This window comes from Calypte anna, chromosome 2, assembly GCF_003957555.1.
Source record: "Calypte anna isolate BGI_N300 chromosome 2, bCalAnn1_v1.p, whole genome shotgun sequence".
NCBI classification, from domain to species: Eukaryota; Metazoa; Chordata; class Aves; order Apodiformes; family Trochilidae; genus Calypte; species Calypte anna.
In genome coordinates this window covers 63,590,034-63,612,958 of record NC_044245.1, presented here as the reverse complement: position 1 = coordinate 63,612,958, position 22,925 = coordinate 63,590,034, and the positions used below count along the sequence as shown (strand labels likewise).

Genomic DNA, 22,925 nt, shown 5'->3' with positions numbered 1-22,925 from the left:
AAACTGAATCTCTCATAAAGCCACAGTGAAAGCTTGGAAACGGATCTATTAAGATACACACATATGTCAGTGAAAGAAGCATGGAGCTAAACCATTATCTACTCTCTGGAGAGCTCCCCTCCTTCAGCACATCCCAGAATAAATAATGCACTCCATTTAAAGGAGCACTCTTGTTCTTTCTTCTAAGAGGAAGGTGAAAAAGCTGCACACGAACCTCAGCTGACACTGAGGTGAAACAGCATTTAAAGATCCACCTTACATAAGCTGAAATGTTTAAGCAAAATTACCATTGCTCATGTGGAAACATAAAGGTTTTTATTGTGAGGGTAATGGAGCACTGGACAGGCCACCTAGAGAAGCAGTGCAGTCTCACTCCTAGGAAACCTTCAAAAGCCATCTGAAGATGGGCCTGGGCAACTGGCTCCAAGTGGCTCTGCTTCATAAGTTGACCTCAAAAAGTTCCTGATAACATCAACCCTTCTGTGATCCTTCACAAAAGTAAATCTCTGTCTCTCATCTCTGCAGCTAAAGGGCTTGCCTACTGATGGTGAAAGGCTTTTTTTAAATTAAAACTAAAAAAAAAAAAAAAAAAAAAGAAAGAACTTTGAGCCTTCAGTCAAATATTGATTGGAGAAACACTCCCTGGCAAGTCTGGATGCAATAACACTAACTGGCACTTCTAATCCTTATTCAGCAAATCTCTCTTCACAGAACATGAGTTATTGATTCCCTTTTTGGACTGAAGCTGCTAAACACCAAGTGCTTGGTTTTTTAACAGGCAAGGAATTTGCAGTGTAAAGGCCTGAATAATGCATATATAACTCTGGGTTCTGTCAATACCCTCTGTAGCCTGAAGGAAAAACATTCAACTGGGCAATCTCTCAGATGGGATGTGTGGCCACTACTTGAAAAACTTGTGCACTGTTCCAGAATGCAGTGCTGCTACTCACAGAATATATATGTGCTCTTTCCTACTCACATCACCCTATCTGAAGGGAACTAAACGATTATATGACCATGGAGACACAGGAGTGGCTTTCAAAGCAGACACAAACATGCTTTTTTTTTTAAACTGGGTAAACTCAGGCATTTCAGGAACACTGACAGCAGCAGCTCAGAATCTAGCACAGACCACATACCTACCCAGGTTTTTAGGTGTAACCAAAACTAATTCCCAAGCTTTCCCAGATAATGTGTCAGAAGGTAAACCTGACCTAATTTAAAACAAAACAAGTTTCTAAGCATTTCAAGTCTGCACTGCAGTAAGTGCAAGCTAAACACACTCTTTCAAGCACAAGAAACATACTGGCATTTAGCTTAGTAAAAGCATCAATTCAAGCAACACGTTTTTATGTACAATTCTCTTGTCTATGCAAGATGGAGAAATACAATTTTACCCTTCTCTATGAAAAATATTAGTTCTCCTGCAAACCTCTATCTTGGGCTAGTTACTCTACTTCTATTTACACTATGAATTACATTTCTAGGCTAAATTTATTCTGAAATGTAAACCAAATAAGAATCAAATTACTACAACTTCGAGTCAAGCACTCAGAGTCATTGTTTATTATTGGCCAAAGTCACATTTTAGGACTGGACAGATCCACCTCTCTAGAGCACCTTCCATGAACATCAAGGAAGGAAATACAGCCATAAAGAGCTGGCTGACATATAAAGTATTTTAAGACATTTCAGAAAAGCATATCACCCCTCCTCATTGTGATGTCCTCTACTTCAAATTTGTGATGCCTCTTCTAGACCATTTACCTGAAAATTTCCAGTATTAATATTTATATAAATATTATATATACATATTTATAATGTATAAAAATATATATTTATATATAATATATAAAAATTAATAATATATATATTCTTATATATATATAATATTTGTATACATATTATAAATATTTATTTTTCTAGTAAAGGCATGTTTGTTCACCAGAGAGTTCCAGCAGACCAGCACTTAGAAAATGCACCTTAAAAACACCTCCAAGTAGTAATTACTTATATCAAGTATAAGCTGGTATATAAAACATTTTTAAATTGCAAGTAAGTCTATTTACCTTGCTTCAGGTGTTAGATTTACTTCCTCAAAAGCGAGAGAGCACACTGTGCCATAAGAACACTGTAGCTGGTTGGCCAAGAAACAGTCTGGACATGATCACACTGCCACTAGGTATCTCCATTCCATCTGTATTTATTGAAAAATATTTACATATCAGTCACCATGCTATTATTTCATTCAACGGCATCTTTAAACAGAAGATGAAAAGAAGAACATCACATAACAATGGAGGGAGAGTGGTAAAATGTCTTTTTTACTATCTTTTATTCCCAAGTTGTCGTAAGTGAAGCAAGTGCTCAGACTGAGTGTACTGGAGTCCCACAGTGAGTGCGCCACAGATCAACAGCTTTGCTGACAATAGCATCAGTGTTATCTTGAGGGATCTACAAAAGATAAGGGCAAGATGCCTTCTCAGAGTACTTTCTTTTGACTATTTTGTTTCAAATAAATACTCTTTTTCCATTTCAGATTTTCTGTCTTTATAAAAAGCAAACAGAAAATTAAACCAGAATCCCATCTCCCTACCCAACCATCCAACCATCCCTCAGGCCTAAATGCAACCATATTAGCTCCAGGTTTTAGACAAAAAGCTTTCCATTATAAAACAGTAAAGATGACCACTCAGGCATCTCAATTCTCACCTGACATCAGGCAGAACTCATACTGGCCATCCATAACCAAAAAGGATCTCATCTAATCTAACCTAGGCTACACTGGGATCTCACAACCCGGTTGTGATGCTCATTACTACAAATAGTACCCTATTAGTACAAGTAGAAGGGAAGTTCAGGGTCAGGTTCATGACCCCATTCTTACATCAATAGAAAACTTAAGTCTATAGATTCAATCAGGCATGGAGCGAAGAAGGTGCCAGAAACAGAGCCTCATCAAATTTTAACTTAACCTGACCTCATCTGCACTTACTTTTATAGAACAATCCTTTAGTTATCACAGGGAATACTGTCAAATCTGTACAAACAGATTACACATATACTCCAAAGACTAAAAATCTTTTCCTTCTATGAAAGCCTTACCTCCTGGTAGAAAAAACCTATTATTCTCATCCATGTGCATTCTTTCGACACCTTGGCACTCCTACACTATTTTCAGTAAATAATGTAATATCTTATAGTTTGTTTGCAAAAGGTAAATGACTGCAAGGCTGAAACACACTTTTATAAGCCACAAAAAGTAACACAAAGCACAATAGAGTACTTACATTTTCCAAAAACTGTGTGATTTTCTCTGCAGTATTCAATGCTATTAGCTTCATTTTAAAAGTCAATAGTATCTCCACAGCAACAAAAACAAGAATCTTGCAGGACCCACTAATAACTTTGTCCCAAACTCTAAAAAAAAAAATAAATTAAAAACCATAAGGAATCATTAAACATTACTGTAATGCTTCTGTACCTAATCTCCTAGAACAGTCTATGTAAATAAAAGATAATTTATCAACTCATAGATCTATACAGAACAGAATAATGGCAAGCAGTAATGCACTAGTGTGTTCTTGTTTAGCAATGGAACTGTTTACAAGCTCAAATACAAAAAACAAATTTTGTTTTAGTAGCTTGAACAAAATTATCCTACAGTGTAAAGGTGAGAATTCTTCCTAGTGCAAAAAAAGGAAACAAACTTTATTATTAGCATGCCTAAAGAAGACACTTTTCAAGCACTTAAGTAGATGAAAATTCAAAAGGATATAAATACTGAACTACTAGATCTCAAGAAGCTAAATATTCCAGCTCATTGCTGTATAATATAAATATAAATATATCAGCAGCACATAATCATGATGTTCAAATTAGGCACAAGGAACAACTATGAAGTCTTTCAGTCCATCCAACTGTGCACAGACTCTCTCAGAATTACAGAAGCACTCCTATCACTTGTATGAAATAATACCTGAACCTCAGTTTTAACAAAACCTGAAGGGCAGGTCTCCAAATGCTGCAAGTACTTCAGCAACAGAACTCTGATGAATATTAACAGGGATTCTACAAAACACTACTAAAACAGCCTGCACCATTTTGAAATCATCCCTCATCCAGCAGCTTTACCTCAGGCTCAACTCAACAGACTTGGGTTAAAAGATTATCCAAAACCAGTTTGAAGCCATCTGTCAGACAGCAGCCTTTATGGTCTTGCATTATTTTTAGTCCTTGAATTTTAGGAGCTGTGTCAGAAAGCCTTTCTGAGGACTGCTGTTATTGCTCCTTCTGGGCACTTGCTAAAAGCATCTCTCCTTCCAAATAAAAACCTGGGGGACAAAGATCACATAATATCCTCCATAATCTCTGAATACAGTAACACTAACTAGAAAACATCTGCAGCCCACCTACAAACTTGGATCTATGACTGTGATTCTTCCAAAGACAACACAATTTTTATGATCTCTCTCAGAAGAACTTGCCCTTGAGGCTGAAATGCCACAGGAACAAAGCCAAGGCATAATGTGAACTGACAGCTGAGTTGAAGAGCTTTAACCAAGGATTTAAGAAGTGAAAGTCCAACAAAGAGCCATGAAGATTACTGGAGCATGTCTCCTACACGAGAGCTGGGGCTGTTCAGCCTGGAGAAGAGACAACTTCAGGGGGGGAATCTCATGTATGTGTACAAATACCTGAAGGGAGAATGCAAAGACAACAGCCAGGCTCTTTTCAGGACTGTCCAGTGAAAGGACCACAAGCAACAGGCACAAAGTGAAACACAGGAGGTTCCCTCTGAACATCAGGAAATACTCTCTCACTGTATGAGTGACTGACCACCAGCACAGGCTGCTCAGAGAGGTGGCAGAGTCCCCTTCTTCAGAGACTTCAAAAGCTGTCTGGACAGTCCCAGGCAACCAGCTCTAAGTGACCCCTGCCTGAGTAGAGGAAATGGTTGGACAAAATGACCTTCAGAGGCGAGAGACAATCTCAACCTTTCTGTGATTCTTTTTGTAAAGCTTTTATAACTCCTAACATGGAATAGTCGCTGGTTTCCCATGGTGCTACCATGACTCAGTTCTTTGGGGGTTTCTTAACCTTCTATTCACATAACTCTTCTGACAGTATCTTCACAACCTCTCCATTCATCAAAAAATACAGATGTAAACACACAGTGAAGAAATGAGGAAAAGAATGTGGAAAATCCTCAGGACTGTTCTTAAAAAAGAAGGAAACAAACAAAAAGCCCACAGACAGTTGGAAATAAAACACTGTCAATTTCTTTTCCCTTTGCATTTTAGTTCTATTTCCCTAGTTCACTATGATTAAAAAACAAGTATAGTTCCCATATGGGCAGGAATAATAATTAATCCAGGATGAAAATCTTACTTCTTCCCCTTCTTGGTTCAAGCACTTGAGGACAAGTGATCATTGTAAATATTACACTGATGTTGAAGTCAGGTCTAGAAGCTTGATGTGAGGCTATGAGAAAACTGAGATCACACTCCTGTTCCACACTCAACAGGTCATCCCTCTTTATCTCTAGCACATTTTCCTTCACAAATATATCTGGTTAGAATACAAGAAGAGCTCTCCATGTGTTTCATGAACATCAGAACTGTAATTATGAATGACAGAGAAAAGCAGACCTAAAAAACAGGAAATTGTAAAATTCACATTAAAGCTCCTGTTAGCTTGAATATAAACTTACTAAGCATAATATAAAATACCCTGTCTTCTGTTATTCTGCTTCCAAGTCTCTCAACTCCAGTCTCCATCATTACATTACAGAAGGTGACATTTCATGCTCAGGAAACACTCTGTTTTCATGCATTACTATTTAGTCTGATTCCAGACCAAATGTTTCAACAATGGCCAAACAGATGCAGTATCTAAATCACTGGTGTCTAACAAATTTGGGAAGAGAGAGCATAGTAAAGTGAATGAGTTGTCAGCACTAACCATCTGTGTCTGCTGTGGTGTTTTTCCCCTTAACATTTCTAGCTATTGTTACTCTCAGTGCAGCTCCACCAGTGACAGCAATAGGGGAATTACTGTGTGACATTGTGATAAACAGACCAGTGGTCAGCACCTTGTCTATACAAGTAAAGCCCGGAATAGTAACATAAACTGTCAGAAAATTGTTTACTGAGAATGGAAAAAAACATAGCAGTTTCAAGGAAACTAGTATTTTGATGATTCTATTCCAATACAGCAGTCACCATACACATTATCATCACTAGAGATGCAGTAAGTATTCTACTTTCACTTTTTCAGAAACAACAAACACTTGAGATGAAGTATACTGTCAGAGATTGCAATTTTTACAATGTTTTTAATACCCCTAGAGACAGGAAAATTCTAACAGATATGTCATGCAACAGTGCCAGCAGCCCTACTCAGGAATGCTGAAAAGTATGTACTAAAGTCTTAGGGGTTTTTTTGTGCCTATCATCCTCTGAAATATAACAGTATTCTATTAACCACAGGAACACCACTGTAGGTATTTCTTGAACAGTGAAATAAGAGTAACAACCACAAGGAAAAATAAACAGGAAGGTAAAGAGTGTGCCAATGATTATGCAAATGAAGCCATTTACTTTTCACTGAGCTTTTTCTCTAGACAAGATATGACTTAGTCTTTATGTCTGCTAAGGCACAGCGTTCTCAAGGCAGTTTTCTCAGGCTCCTCAACCATGACAGTGTAGTTGTACAAAAAAAAGCATCACAGCATTGCTGCTTTCTCTTTTTTTGAAATATTATCATTATTCTCACAGTTTTTTTTCCCTAGGCTGCAGGGTAAGCACCCTCAACCTCATTGCCTGGTTGTGGTGCTCCAGTCATCCCAGCCAGAGACGTTTAAAGCCAACCAACACTCAGTCCTCTGCCTGCACCTATGGGTATCCTTCCAATGCTAACTGGACATGGAGGGACATGATGAGGGTCAAGGGAGCTATCAAATACTATGGCACAAACAAGCTACCAGAGGCTAATAACCTAACACCACCCCACTGGCTATCAGTCCTGCTAATGCCAAGTCTTCAGTGCACAATACAAACAGTGTTAGTCAGGGGTATGATACGTGCTTGGCAACATTGAGCCACAGAGAAATGCCTGACTTATTCACAATTATATCTGCAAAGTTGCATTACTTCTGTTGAAGCTGGATCATCTAGGGTGACATTGCTGGAATAAACTGGCAGCCAAAGTGCCATTTTGCCTGTGGAGCTGAAGCCACAGACGTGTCACAAAGCTTTGCTAACAGCAGGGCTCTCCAGCTGAGGACCCACACAGCTCCATTTGAAAGCTCCACATGCATGGTGCTTACAGATTTCCATGTAATGTTGTTGCAGATATTGAGCAAATAAGGCAACAAATAGTGAGTATAAAACAAAGGTGTGATTCAGTTTTCTCCCTGTTTCAGAGACAAGTAAGCCGCTTTGTCCCTCTTTAGCATACAGGCTTGTTCATGTTCCAGGAATCACCCTGTCTACATTCCAGGTGGGATACAAAGCCCTGAGGATGCAGTGCCTTCCAAATGACCAGCCTGTCTCTCTTTCACCAGGGTGGCACCATTCAGAAGTTTGTCAAGAAGCTTGTTGCATAATATGTCAAGTGGATTAGGGCAAGAAAAGGCACTAAATAAGGTCCAAGGAAAAGTTTCTACATTAAAACTGTCTATATACATTTTTCTAAGCCCATTTAAATTAAGCTGGTGTATAAATTTTACCTGTGATAAGCTAGGAAAAATGTGATATAAAGTAGTATTTATACTGAATGACAATGCCTGTCAGGAGTAAAGCTGGTATTATGCAACTTCATCTCACCATTATTGGATAAAATTTCTGCAAAGCATATAGAAATCTTGTACACATTAGAGAAAAAAACTGAAAACCATTAAATTTAAATTTAGCTGCCTGGCAGAGCAGGCTACTATTTATAGAAAGCAATCAACCTCTCAAAGAAATACAGTATGAAATTGTAAGTTAAATTAAATAATGAAAGACTAAGCTCAAATAATCTTGCACTTGACAGGAAAGTAAGTAAAACTCACAGGAGAATTGGTAAGCAGTTTTTGATGTTCGGCAGTTCTCACACTGCCATTGGGATCTGTTTCAGACATTTTAGCATTAGAGCTTCTAGATTCTAAAATCCATATCTAAGCGTGAAGTTTATATGTCACACATTGCCCATAAAGCACGTTAATTCCTCAGCAAATGAGGCTGTTATGATTACAATTGAGTAATTCAGAAACCTAAACTGGCAAGGAAAAAGGCACTTCTACTGTGTTCCTACAAGAATTGTTGGGAACCTGCTGTGCCATCAGAAGTATTAACACAGATTCATTTTTACTCCAAAGTGATAAAAAAAGACAGTATTTCAACCTTTCCATTAAAAAAAATTTTTTTAAATTTCAGATCATCAAAATATTCTGCTTCAGTAAGATTAAACAGTATATGAAAATGCTAAATAGTACAGTAACTAGACAAAATATTTTATATAAATTAACTAATTTCCACATTGTAGAAGACTGAAAACAAAGATTTTGACAAGATGAAATATGGAAATCAAAAATCTTCCTCTAGATTTTTTCTTTTACACTATCAAGATGACACAGCTCCATAAAATGTTCAATTTTAAACAGAAATTTTAAAAAACCCTCTACCTTCCAACAGCAAAACTGTTCTGATGCCAATTCCTCTTTCAGATCTAGTTCATAGCCATACGACCTTGTAGCAAGGTCACCAATCAGATAAGTTCTAAACAGAACTATCTCCTAGAAGACATGTATTGAGGTTCCTGAGGATATTTCACATCTCAGAATACCACAAAGAAGGCCTGAAAAGACTGACTAGTCCCAGGTAGAGCAGTCACCTCTAATGACAAACTGCATTAAGTTCAAACAAATGAACATTGAAACAAGGTTCATTTTTGTCTGCTGAAAGTAACCTAAAAATGCAAATATGAAAGTGATGCAGGCAAAGAACAAGAATTCAATTGCTTTAAAAAATGTAACAAACACTTTATAAAGGCTTGCATAATTTTTGTAGCTGTAAAAGTAGTAAAATCTTTTAGCCACTACATCACACACAACCACTATGCAGAGGTTACTACTTTATGGGTGTTTGATGAGAAGACCTTGCCACGTAACAATTGCCCTGATGTACACAGCATAACAGTTACAGGTCTACCACCAACCCCTTCCATTTTGGTTCAAAATATGTTTTCTCAGCCATATTCCTTGCTAGCATTAGAAAATACAAAATTTCAGTCCACAGTACTGCAAGACTGGAGAGCATGATTCCTAATCTTAAAGCTTGTTATCTGAAAAACCCTTTTTTCATAAGTGTAAATTAGCAAATTATACTTTTTTTTTTAAAGTATTTTTTAAAAGCTGTGGGGAACAGCTGTTCCCCACTTTCACTCCTGAAACACAAAGCACCAAATAAACAAGCAAGATTTCTGTCACTATTCAGATTATGACCATCTTTACCACCATAAAGCATGAAGGACCTTGATAGGCTTGAGGTGGGCCCATGCTTCTTGAACTTCATGAAGATCAGCTAGACCAAGTGCAAAGTCCTGAACCTGGGCTTGCACAGTCTCTTACAGGCTGGACCTGATGAGCTCAAGAGGTCTTTTCCAGCCTCAGTAATTCTGTGATTCAAGCACAACTGGGTGGATGAAGGATGGAGGAGAGGACTTCAGGGTGCTGTTTCATGGGAACCTCAGCATGAGCCACCCATGTGCACTTGCAGTCCAGAAAACCAATGGTATCCTGGGGCTGTATCAAAAGAAGCATGGCCAACAGATCAAGTGAGGCTATTCTCCCTCTCTACTCTGCCCTTGTGAGACCCCACTTGGCTTACTGCATCCAGTTCTGGAGCCCCCAACACAGGAGGGATGTGGAAGCCTTGGAGGAAGTCCAGAGAATGACCTCAAAGACAATCAGAGAACTGGAGCACCTCTCCTATGAGACAGCTGGGGTTGTTCAGCATGGAGAAGGCTCTGGGGAGACCTTATAGTGCCCTTCCAGTATCTGAAGGGCCTATAGGAAAGCTGGGGAGGGACTTTTTATATGGACAAGGGGGAATGGCTTTAAACTTTAAGAGGAGAGATTTATATAGACATTAGGAAGAAATTCTGTAGTGAAATGAGGCAACCAGGTGCCACTAATTCTCAGGTAGTAGGCATGAGTTTGTGTTAAGCCCACCTGTGCCTAATTAGGGTGGGCCCCCACTGCACATGAGCAGGATTAGGGGGCCAATAAACCTAATTAGGCACAGGTGGGCTTAACACAAGCTCGTGCCACTCCCTGGGAATTAGTGGCACCTGATTGCCTCATTTCACTACAAAATTCTGCACTGTGAATGTGGTGAGACACCAACACACATTGCCCAGAGGAGCTGCAGATATCCCATTCCTAAAAATTTTCAAGGCCAGCTTGGGTGGGTCTTTGAGCAACCTGGTCTCATGGAAGGTGTCCCTGTCCATGCAGGGGGGTTGGAATTAGATGATTTTTAAGGTCTCCTCCAACCCAAACCATTCTATGGTTCTGTGATTTTTAACAAAGCATTTTACAAAGCTCTCTGTTTGCACACTAGTTTCCTAAACTAGCCACTGAAGTCCTGGAGGTGCTGGTGTAAAATTTTCACTGAACCTTGTAACTTATCAAATTTTTCTTGTGGTTGAAAACAAATTAATTGTATTGTCTATGCAATCCCTTTGCCTGTTAGTGATGACAAAAAGCTACAATTACAATGTTATTACAAAGAGAAATAAAAAAGGGAACTTGCCTCTGTAAACTAGACTCAGGTAAACAGCCTGCAAAACACTTCTTGAACCAAAGATCATAAGGGAGCTTGCTCATTGCAGTACATGCTTTCAGATGCATCAGGAGTCTGTTATCTTCAATGCTCAAATACTGCTCCAGAATTTTTGGCTGAGAAAAGAATTTTTAAATTTTAGATAACTCACATCAGAGCACACTCCATTATTAACACACAGTTGTAAGTCTTAAAAATAATTTTAAAAAAAACCCAAACCTTGAAACAAAATAGCATGCTAAAAGAATGAATTTGTATCATTTTAACTAAAAGTGTGATGTTCCAAAACACAAGTGTTGCAATTAGTTAATTGCATACTTTACTAAAAAAAAAAAAAAGCCAGATATCTTAAATTGCTGACCACTAACAGAATTTAGAAAATGCACAGTATTCTCTAATGAAAGAAGGTCTTTGAGAGCTTTAGGCAATGCAGAGATTAAACTAGCACTAATTACTGCTACCCTTTACAAGTAAATTAGAGTTTCATTCATCTCAAATCTAATTGCCTTAGCACACATTAAAAAAAATAAATCTACACACAATGCAGCAAAACCCAGAAAATTATTTCTGCGAGTAAACCCTGTTCAATAAATTAAAAGCTGGACATTGATTTCCTGTTTGAAGCTTTGAAGTATTTAGAAAAGCCAATAGAACACCATAAAACAGAGCTGAAAATAATAATTCCCATTTTGTTTAAAATCTAATGTAACATAACCTACATTTTCATAAATTCATGAGTACCTTTGTGGTTTCTGTCATAACTAGGTAAACAGCTAACAACTCCAGCTGTCAAAGGACAAAACCCACTTCATTTGTCCATATTCTACCATCTGTAGTCTCGGTACCATGTTTGTACTAAAATAAAAACTTAGGGAGGGAGACACTTTGCACTATCTCTATGTTATGAGAGGACATGCTTTATTTAAAAATGCTCCCCTGTCCTTCAAAGGGAATTACAGGAGTTGGTATAATTTCACGTATCACTTCCAGCCATAAGAGGGAGGTTTAAAATGTATTTCTTAGTTCCAAAGAGTAACAAGGGACGTGCATAATTTTCTCCAACAAATTTTCATTCAGTGATTGCTAAAAACCAGGTACCCAGATACTGTCATCTCAGTGGATATTGTTAACTAAAAGGTTTCTTATCTCTTCAGTGTATTTGAAGAATTGCAAAAGCTTTTTTATAATGAAGGAAATAGTCTAAGTATGCAAGTTCTTCACAATCAAATTTTAATTATATAAACCAGGAAGACAGAAGCTCAAAATTAATATTCTCTGAATGCATTTAAACGATCAGTGCCAAAATAACTCTAATCCACTTTTTACTATAGCTTAATTTGAAACATATTGTTTTTCTGAAGACAAAGTACCTCACTCACTCCATTTATAAAGCAAAGCAATTTGCTTTGTCATCCAACAAGCAGCATTTGGATGCCAGAGATGTAGCAGAGAAAGTAGCAGACATACAGGAAGACTTTCTGGTATTTGTGACATCTTTAATTGTTTAAAATAAAGAAAATTCTGAAGTGACCAATTTATGAGGAATACGATTCAACTAGATACAACGTAAGTTTTAGCTATGTTTAAAAAAAAACAAAAAACACACCTAAGATATAATAGAAAACTACTATGTAATTAACAAAAACAATTTCTAACTTCACAATGTGTCCTACAGGCTGGTACAATCAAAATACAAAAAGCACTCTTCCCATTTTCTTAAAACAGTTGGTGGAACAGAATCCAAGGGAGTCACCTCTGATGCTCCAGTTGTTTCTGTATATTGATGCTTTTTATGATTTCCTCCTCTCTCTTTTATAGCTCCCCTCATAAAAAAAAAAAAAGGCTGTATTTTTTCTTACCAATTGTTGTAATGAATCTTTGTGCTTGCTGTTCAGCTGATTAACAAAGCAACTGACAAGCCAATAGCATTCTATAGGATCCTCCACCATTTCCTCCATTGCTTTAGCAATAGCAAGGAACACTTCATCTTCAGGCTCCTGGAAAACAAATCAAAAAAGTGCACTTCACAGAAGCACTGGACTATCTGATCTAAATTATCACTATATTCATTTTCTCTGTAATTTAGTAACACAAAATGGAATCAAGAAACACAAAAAGCTGTTCTGACATTCATATGTAAAACACTGGGCAGCAGCTGCATTATGGTGACAGATACCTATTAAACCAGGAATATCAAGACTTGTCTTGCTTCTAAAACTAAAACATAAAAGAGGAGTTTGGAACAACTCTGATTCAAAGTTCTCAAATGAGATAATAGTACATCCTAACAAGGTGGCAATAATCCATGCCCCCATATTTGTACTGCATCGCAGCAGGATCTTTCGTCCTATACCTTGCTAAAGGGCCAAACAGGCTCCTCAAACACCTTTGTCATGGATGTTGCAGTTACTGGGGGAAAAAAAAAAGCAGACATGAGCTGTATGTCTACTTTCAACACACAGAAAATAATTTGGTTTGAGCTAAACATCATCCTAGAGACAAATATCTTTTCCAGGTGACAAGTAACTTCTTATCCACAATATATTTAGCATGTGATGGGCATGTCATCACCTTTTCTCCAGAGGACAGACTTTCTCAACTAAAGTACAGATATGCCTAAACCACAGTTAATTGCAGGAATGCTACAAGTATAGATGGAGGAGAGCCAATCTAAATCAACTAGATCTCACACCAACAGCCAGCTCAAGAAGCCTTCAAACTGGGAAGATGAATAAGGATGGATAAGGAAAGCCTCAATATTTGCCCTGTTACCTAGAGTCTTCCTTAGGCAAGCAGTACTGACTACATCAGGATGCAGGTTAACAAGCAAGATACACATCCAAATGCAACAGCAGCAGTAAGCTACAGTATCACCAGCTTTTGCACAGATTACAGCTCATGCAAAACATGTGGATACTCTAAATAATACCAGGATATGCCTCTGCTGCAATACAAAAATATCCCTACTTAACCATTCCACTTTAAGATCTCCTTTCAGACACAAAAAAGGTACAAAACCCAGAAGTCTGCTAAACGACTCAAACATTTCAAAATATTTACACCCATCCAACACCATCTTTTACCCTCCCCCTCTGCTCCACAACAGAACACATGCATTCCTATAAAGCAGTAAACTCTTGTAAGTTTAAGGGGACCAATGACCACACTAGAAGGTCATTTCTGCTAACAGGCTAGCAGAAAAAGAGAACAAATGCTTTCTGCAGCAATACAAACATAAGTTACACAACCAGTATCTGAATCTGCTAAACACCATCTCTATTAAACCCCATCACAGTATTGAGAACAGCAAGTGCTCTGGGATGCACTGACACTTGCTGAGAAAGCTATACTGCTCTAGAAAGAATCAATTTTCAGCCCACTGGGTTATTTGCCAAGATCAAGGAAATCTCTCCATAGGAAACTTGCAGGGTAGGATGGCCACATTCCTAGGCAACAGTAAGAGCACAAAACCACTCACCCTGACAAGAGAATGCTGGGTACAATCCTCCAGTCCAAAAATATTACAGGTTTTCCATGTTAACTTCAACTTTTTTTTAATTATTTTTAACTTTTAAAAGTTCTGATGTCAGATTTTGTTATTACAGATAAAAAAATAAACAAGTAAGCTGGACTAGAGCGAACATGGATAACTCAGCATTAAATACTGGACCGAGTCCACTTCAGAAAGTCCCATGTCTCTTCTCATCACTTTGTCTTTCATAGATCATTACATAGATTATAGATCTTTATATGTAAGATTCACACATTATTTTTAACATCACATGATAGACAACATCAAACCAGATTCATCTGGCTGTATATGAGCACACTACACTACAGAGTACATGCATTACCTGACAGAAGCCTGTATCAATTCAGACTAACAGGAAAAGAAGGTCAGTACATTAAAGTTTAGCTTTAAAAACAAATACTTTAAAATTTTATGCCATATTCAATAAATTACTGCTTGTACTGGCTCTGAATTATACTTGTTCCAGGACATTTAAGAATCTACGAGCTCCAGTAAGATTACGTCATTTTTATTTCAGTGCCATAAAGAAACTGAAGGTTACTAGAGCACGAAAGGCTTGAAGCCTAGCAGGCAAAACACACAAAAGATATTTTAAAGCATAAAATCTTACATAAGTACTTATGGGAAGAAAAATCATCTTGACTGAAATGTCTTATACTAGCAATTGTATTCTATTCATTTAACTTCATCTGTCTATGTGCATTTAGGGGGCTACTTGCAGTTCAACTTCTCACAGGTTTATAATTCGAAGTTAAAAAAAATACTGTATTTAAAAGACTGTTCAAATGACAACTGACCAATGGAAAAGCTGAGTTTCGAGGCAATTTTCCTGATTCCAGTTGATGTATGCGGAGAAAAACATCTACCTGTGGGGTAGAATCATTAATAAAACGAATTACACAAAGAGCGTGGTGTAAATCCCAGTACTGCTCCTTCCGGTACTTCATCACCAAAGCATGAGATTCATGGTGAGGAGGAATAATTCCTAAAAAAAAAATAATAATAAAATACAATAAAATAAAACAAAAAATATAAACATCTCTGAAGAGCAAAAACAGCAACTAAACTCTCTTTCCAAGAGCTTTGCCTTAATGTGATTCCCACTGCAACTCCAGCCAACAGAAACATAGGACCTGGTATTACAGTTTGCTTATAAACTTGGTGAAAGAATACATGGAGAAAATCCCATAAAACTGCAAGTCAATAAACAAAAAGAGCACTTTAGCATTAGATTTATAAAAACAAATTTCAAATGTTAACTGAGTATAGGCAAAATCTACCCTTAGACTGGTTTCTCAAGCTCTTCTGCAAGATTTTCAGCAAATGAACACTCTTTGGTATACCACATCATTATGCTGATAAGAAATGTCATTATAACACAATAATTTACTCTCACATTCCAACAATCATTCTTTACTTTGTAATTTGTGAATCTTACTTGCTTACACATATTTGTAGTTTTTAATACTGGTTGCATATTTGTACCCTGCTTCCATTTATTTTGAAAAGAAAGTCTATGCAGAATGATTTACATACATTAGATGTTCACATTCTCAAATTCTACACTTAGACAACCAGAGTATACATGCAATTAACTAATGCAAAGATGATGTACATTACAGGATTATTTAATTCACTATTAGATCTCTGCCAGAAAATTCTTCACTCACTCTACCATAGAGATTAATCTTCTCTAAAACAACATTCAGAAGTAAAATCAACCAAATAAGTTGAATTAGTTATAGATCAAAATTTAAGATTACCACCCAAATACTTTGCAACGTAATGTTTTTTACTTTCTTAGTGCAATACAAATATTTTTTCTAGTTCCCCAGAAGGAAAAAAAAAATGGAAAAAAAGTATCAAAGCAGAGAAGTACAGAAAATTAAACTATTTACAAACTCCAGACAAGATGTGAAACCTACTTGATCCTTCCTCCCTCAAATTTCAATCTTGCCTTGCACCAATGTTCTCAACAAAACTGTCACAGGCTTCAACAAACATAAGTTCTTACAGACACTGAAACAGAAGTATGCCTCTTCTGTATCACTCGTGAAACAGAATCATTTTCATTGTAAAAACTTGTGAGAACAAAGCATCCTTTAAAAATCAGTTCTGAAACAGGCTACCTGCTTCGTTTATCTCCTATTCAAAGAAAAAAATATTCCTGCCAAGCGTTAAACCATGGAATGGTTGAGTTTTAGTAACAAGTACAACAGACAGAAAATTATCTTTTATTTTCCAGCTGCAAACCTGGGACAGAGCAAGACACTTCCAGATTATGCAAAAATGGGAGTGAACATTGTGATTTTATATGTACATACTACAACTGCCTTTCTCCAACACAACAGACTACCTTAGGCAGACAGAAGTGAAGCTTAAATAACACAGGGATTTCTAGAAACCATCATGAAGCATACCTGAACAGGAAGTTTACAGAGATACTGCTAACGTGTAACCTGTGACAGCACAGAACCTAGCTGATTGAACCTTAGTCTGATCTAATTCTTCTGTGAAACTATTAACATTATGTAAACATCTCCCACCAGAAATAGACTGTACCATTGCTACAATCATTTAGGGAGAGATATTTTGCTATTCTGAGTATTAGCCTTTCCAACGAGTGTTAGCACCTGAAATGCAGTGGAAGAGAAGTCCTTGTACCTCTATCCACCCAGGGAATATACTGAATGGCAGAATGTGTACTTCAAATAAATCATCTGGGTTTAAAACACAAAATCCTTTACAAAAACGAAGTAATTTTTCCAGACAGTTAACTCAGGTGTTATGTGTTATCATACAACTCACACATCATCCCATCTGAAATGGACAAACTGGCCCTACATTGAGCTACAGGTTTGCCAAGAGACCACATTTTGTTACTAGAATTTTGGCTGAAAGATCATAGAATGGTTTGGGCTGGAAGCGATCTTTAAGATCATCAAGTTCCAACCCCCCTGCATGGACAGGGACACCTCCCACTAGACCAGGTTGCTCAAAGCCCCACCCAACCTGGCCTTGAGCACTGCCAGGAATGTGACATCCACAACTCCTCTGAGCAACCTGTGCCACTGTCTCACCACACTGACAGCGAAGAACTTCTTCCTAATGTCTAATCCAAATCTCCCCTCTTATAGTTTCTTGTCCTGTCACTCCACGCCCTTGTAAAAAGTCCCCCCCCCAGCTTTCCTGTAGATCCCTTCCAGGTACTGAAAGGCCATTATAAGGTCTCCAGGAAGCTTTCTGTTCTCCAGACTGAACAATCCCAACTCTCTCAGCCTGTCTTCACAGGAGAGGTGCTCCAGCCCTCTGATTGTCTTTGTGGCCCCTCCTCTGGACTTCCTCTACGTCCTTTGAATGTTGAGAGCTTCAGAACTGGACACAGTACTCCAGGTGATCTTGTACTGAGTCACTCATATAAACCTTCTACAGAATATTTCCTGCTAATAATATTCTGAAGGATGCTGGCTACTTCACACAAGGTTCGACAATTTTTTCATCATAATATTAGTATTCTAACAGCAGAGGCTTTTACTAAACAAGATTACTCTGTTAGATCAACTGCCAAGATTTTCAAGTTTTATAATTAGATCTTGCACATTATGCACACTGTTCATTTACAGCCTCTCCCCCCAAAAAAGGCTACAAATCCAAATAATCAGAAATATGAAACTACAATTTTTAAATTGTAGAAAAATGGAAAAAGAAAAAAAATTAAGAAAAAAACTCAAAAACTATGGATAGAATATTGTTTTATAATTGTCATGCATTGCATGTTAAACATGTATCCGTGGGCAAAGTAGTTTGGAATAATCCATTTCATTAACTGCCTAAAGAAAAAAACAAAACAAACAAACAAAAATTACACCAACAAAAATAACTTATACAGAGGATCACAGATACTATGTTTCATACCTAAAAGCACCTTCCACACCAGTATACGATACATGGATGGCAAAGGAAACCTTTGACTAAATGTGCAAAGCTTCTCGATATCTGTAGAGAAACAAAGAGGAGAGATTAGGTACATCTAAATATAATTATCAACAGGTTTGAGTCTCTGATCTACCTAAGTATGACAAATTCTTAGCTGCAGATCAAAATTCTCACGTCATCTTACCAACAAATGCTTTCACCACTTAAAAATTTGAGAAAATAATTTGCCCTATAACCTGCAACCATTTTGAAAAACAGATACGTTGGCTTGATTTACAGTAAAACTACCCTAGATTTCACCAGAAGTAAACTGTACCATTTTTACAGACATTCTGTAAACTGTGTTGGCATGTCAAAACTATTAATGGCTTTGTTAAAGTGACAATATTTATGTTCTGTTCTGCTAAGAGATGTGGCACAGCTCAGGGACCAACTGCAATAACAAAATCTTCATTGTTTAGAGGTTAGATGGAATGAACAGCAGGAGATGATATATTTCCAGATAAAAACTGTTATCATTTAAAAACTTCCAGTTTCTTGGGCACAGAGAATAAGAGAAAAAAGGAAAGAAATAAGCCAGCAGCCACATCTTCATTGTTTTTAACATCAGATTTTCAAATCTTTGAAGCTCAAAGGACTGCCTGTAATAACTGAGAGACTAATGGTAAATGATGCAAAACTTATTTAAATGAGCACTAAGCAAAGCAACTAAACATTTTCCACTATTCCCAAATCACCAAAGTAACAGAGGAAACAATGAAATCAACTTGCCCAATCGGTCATCTTTTAACAGAATTTCCAGTGATTTCTTCTCTTCAACTCCACGAAAGCCCACTTTTTCATAATATACTGAGCGAAAGTTCCTCTGCGAGTCATCAGCCATGACTGTTTCCTTTTGGAGAAACAATAATTCCCTTTAAGAGTTACAAGAATACATTCCTACTGTGTTCAAGTCAAGTACTTTTACACACTGATAAAAGTTGACTGCTTATGTCTCTGTAGTACAAAAAAACTCAGAATATAAAAATCTTGCATGTTTTTTTCATCACACGCTAACAATGATAAAAATATATGGCTCTACACAAGGTCTAAAGATATCCAATTTCTAAGCAAAATACCTGGATTTTTTTATTCCTGTAGGAAATGACAAAACTTTTCAAAAAGTTTAAAATAATATTTGAAAAAAAGTTGGAGATACACTTAAGTCTTTTATGTGATACAACATATTTCAAAGTCAATATAAAAAACCCAAGGAAGAGTCTGACAGAATTTTTGGCTACAGAAACTCTAATCAAGTACAGCTGTTACCCATAACTAAAATCAGGATTCATACTCACCAGACAAGGTAATCAGCAGAAAGGCACAGCAATGCTGGCCTGAGCAGCAGAGGTGACAGGAAAGAATAAGGCTAGGTGAGTTTGTTCTGAAGTTGAAGATCACATGCAGATTTGCATTTAATTCAAATGTTCATGTTGTTATTAAATATATGATGTTGTAACAACCACAGTCTTGACCTTGTCATTGCAGTACTAGAAAAAGAAATTAATTAATGTCTCATACTTATCCTGGAGTCAATGGTAATTGCAGATAGTACTGTTTTGTAATAAATGTAACTGATACTTCAGTTCAGCCTTAAAAATAGCAATTTTCTCTCCTTTAGAGGCTTGGAAATATGAAAAAGTTCTGTTTTGTAACTCAAAAACTAAAAATAAACACATCTTAAGTCCAGTGACAGCAGCAAAACTTGGGAGAAAAATAACCTGAGGAAGAAGCAATGTGAGAATTACGCACGGAAAAGCTTTTCCAGTCAAATTTTTCTTCTCCTTGCTGAAACACAGCAAGGAGCAAACAACAGGAGCAAAGCATTTGCAGACATTAACAAAGGGCACACTTTTGCAAAGAATGCACATATTTAAATCAGTACCACCCCATCCACCAGGCCCATCTGTGTGTCCATTTTTAGCACTTTGTAGTATCAGGGCCAAGATCAGACAGAAAAACATAAAGAAGAAAAGAACTTAACTAATGCTTTCTCAACTCAGGCAACTACTATCTCAAAACCACAGAAAAAAATATTTTTATTTCTTGTGAGACATTCCAGTTACGCTGCATGCTTACAAAAATGACTGATATTCCCGCACTGTGCATTTAAGGGTGCCATGATCAAAGTATTTACTGTCTACACTGAGCAATGTCTAAAAGCACATTATATTCAGCAACATTTGAAATATTTGCAATTTTTTAAATCTGAAGTTAATATTTAGATAACAGCCCATACCACTTGGGGAAGGCTGCAGTCACAGACAAAAACCAGCAAATATTATTTGAAAAATTAGAGCACTATCGATAAGAAAGGAATACTTTTTTAACCATTTTGAACCATCACTCTACCAGCAGTACGAAAGATTTACTCAGTGGAGAAAAGCAAGAACCCTCTTTCCCCCCCTTTCAGATTCAGAATATGTATTTTCACGTTAGGCAAACGTGAAAATGTCCCAACCTTTACACGCAGTATCAAAAAACTGGGAACAACAAAGGGGCAAATGAATTCCAAGCCAGTTCATTGACAGCGTTCTGCATAGTAAGAGCACAAATAAATCTGTCTTCAAATACAAAGGCCCGCACAGCGGCCTCACCACCGTTCCGGCCCTTGGAGCTGCAACAGTGCTCTTGTGTTACATTTCCGAAAAAAAGATGAACCCGTTTTGGGGCACAGGCCCACCGACACCACCACCCTCGGAAACCAAGCCGCAACCTGCCGGCCATGGACCCTGCCCCCAGCCTCTTATAAGCAAGCCGGGGCTGAGACGGGGCATCCCTCACAGACCATCCCTCACGGCTTCCCTGCCTGCCCGCTCACACACGCTGGGGGCAGAGGAGGCCTCTGGGGCACCGCCCGAGATGGGAGGAGGCGGCCGGGACTGCGGGCCGGGCCAGGCCAGGCCGGGCCGGGGGTGCTCGCACCACAACCGAGGCGGGAGCCAAGGGCCTGGAGACGGGCTCGGGGAGAGATGAGAAGAGGACCGGTGACGGACACAGCTCTTATCCTATCATCACTAATAATCTTCCTCCTTTCAATTAACCTCTTGGGACTACTCCCATACACAGCATCCCGCCGCCCACACCACGAGCACCGGAACCCCACCGGAACCGCACCAGAACCCCCAGCACCTACGGCAGGCGGGAAGGCGGGGCGCGCGGCAGCCACCCTGGAGCTCCAAGCCGGGCGCATGCGCAGGGCGGGACCCGCCCCGGCAGCTGCTGCGTCACGGGATGGGGCCCGGCCAGCGGTCGGGCCGCGTGCTCAATGGACGGGGCGGGCGGGGTCTCCTCGGGAAGGTGGCGGTGGTTGCAGGGTCGGGCGGTGCCTCCGTGGATTCCACGGTGATCCCACCCTTCCCGTTGTTATCCTCCACTTCAACCCCCGCCACTTAGATCAAACAGGCGGCCGCTTAGTTTTCGGAGCTGTCTGCCAGTCCGTGCTCCTCCCCGTGTTCCGTAGGGCAGCTCGGGGTACGGTGCATAGAGGGAAAGGACAGTGTCTCTCCTCGGGCTGTCTCAAGGTGACGCCAGAGGGCTGGGCAGTGTGGCGGAACTGGCTGGAATTGTATAGGATGAAATGACTCGCGGAGGAGTGGCCCACAAAAAGCTGTGCCGTGCAAGACCCTCCAGTAATACTGGACAGTAAGGGAATAAGGTTAACACTGCAGCAATATCAAACAGCAAATAATTACGCTCCCTGCACTGCATTATTTACTGTAATTGGTATGATACTTAGCATTCTGGCCCTTCCACCGTCACAGCTAGGGAGGTTTTACTTGCAGTGATCTTTAGGAAGCTACATTCTTCAAAACAAAGATTTACTTTTCTACATGCGAGCAAAGTATTAGAGTCGCCACCCACAGCAGGTAAAGGACATAAATCTCACTGTGCAAGACAAAATCAACCCCTGCTGCCCAAACCATGTCAAAACTAATAGTGCGGTTTTATTTGGAGTCTTATTTCTAGTTGGTGGCGATGTTTTTATTCACAACTATTCACAACTTTGTGATCTTGCCTGCCTTCTAACTGTGCAGTTGCTAGAGCTAGGCAGCTGCTTCTAATAGGAACGTGGCTTCGTCACAGCAGCAGAAACAAATAAGAACATCAAACCACCTGGGTTAGCAACCTCAAGACAGATTCCTGGGTCAAGTGGCCTTTTTTTCAGAGAAAACATCCCACTATTTTAATCTTGCCCCGTGCTCTTTGAAAAGCACGCTGTTGCAGAATGGATGAGCTTTTGTTAAACCCAGGTCATATGGGAGCATTTTTGTTGAGTCAGTGCAAGGCCTAGCGAGTACGATTCTTGAAGTAATTCTATACAGCAGCAGGTGGCAGACTGTTGCCATTTTTTGCAATGTGTGCCTTCTTCAACTCAAATACATCTTTTATCCATAGATGGCACTTGCCTACGTATGAGATCTGGTTGGTGGTGTTGTGAGCTAACCAGTCTCACACGGTTCAGAAGACAGCTACTGAAATTCAATAAAAGCTCTATAATTTTTGATAGAGGGGTGACCTCATCAAGGTTTATAAATATGTAAGGGGCGAGTGCCAGGAGGACAGAGACAAGCTTTTCTCAGGAGTGA

At 38.7% G+C, this 22,925-nt stretch overlaps 1 protein-coding gene across 7 annotated transcripts; it reads right to left on the bottom strand.

The window, feature by feature from the left end:
- Positions 1-2,187: 2,187 nt before the first annotated feature.
- Positions 2,188-21,763, bottom strand: LOC103531483 (TBC1 domain family member 7). 7 transcript variants are annotated; one of them, XM_030446547.1, is made up of 9 exons: positions 21,473-21,748; positions 19,635-19,826; positions 19,069-19,189; positions 18,277-18,357; positions 15,159-15,346; positions 12,689-12,826; positions 10,800-10,945; positions 3,291-3,420; positions 2,188-2,454 (listed from the first exon to the last, which is right to left on the bottom strand). In XM_030446547.1, the coding sequence occupies exons 3-9, from the start codon at positions 19,178-19,180 to the stop codon at positions 2,368-2,370; spliced, it is 882 nt and encodes a 293-aa protein (XP_030302407.1). In that variant the 5' UTR covers positions 19,181-19,189; positions 19,635-19,826; positions 21,473-21,748; the 3' UTR covers positions 2,188-2,367. The 7 variants fall into 7 exon arrangements, with proteins under 7 accessions (XP_030302407.1, XP_030302413.1, XP_030302410.1 ...); XM_030446553.1 differs by having other exon boundaries at positions 2,192-2,454; positions 19,635-19,673; positions 21,469-21,763; XM_030446550.1 differs by having other exon boundaries at positions 2,192-2,454; positions 19,635-19,673; positions 21,473-21,763.
- Positions 21,764-22,925: the final 1,162 nt, after the last annotated feature.

Coding starts and splice junctions, on each gene's coding strand:
- LOC103531483 (XM_030446553.1), bottom strand. CDS start 19,180: ATGGCTGATGACTCGCAGAGGAACTTTCGCTCAGTATATTATGAAAAA. Junction 12,827..15,158: donor GAAACTCAGCTTTTCCATTG/GTCAGTTGTCAT, acceptor TTTGTTTTCCAG/GAGCCTGAAGATGAAGTGTT. Junction 3,421..10,799: donor CCTGAGTCTAGTTTACAGAG/GCAAGTTCCCTT, acceptor TTTTTTTTTTAG/AGTTTGGGACAAAGTTATTA.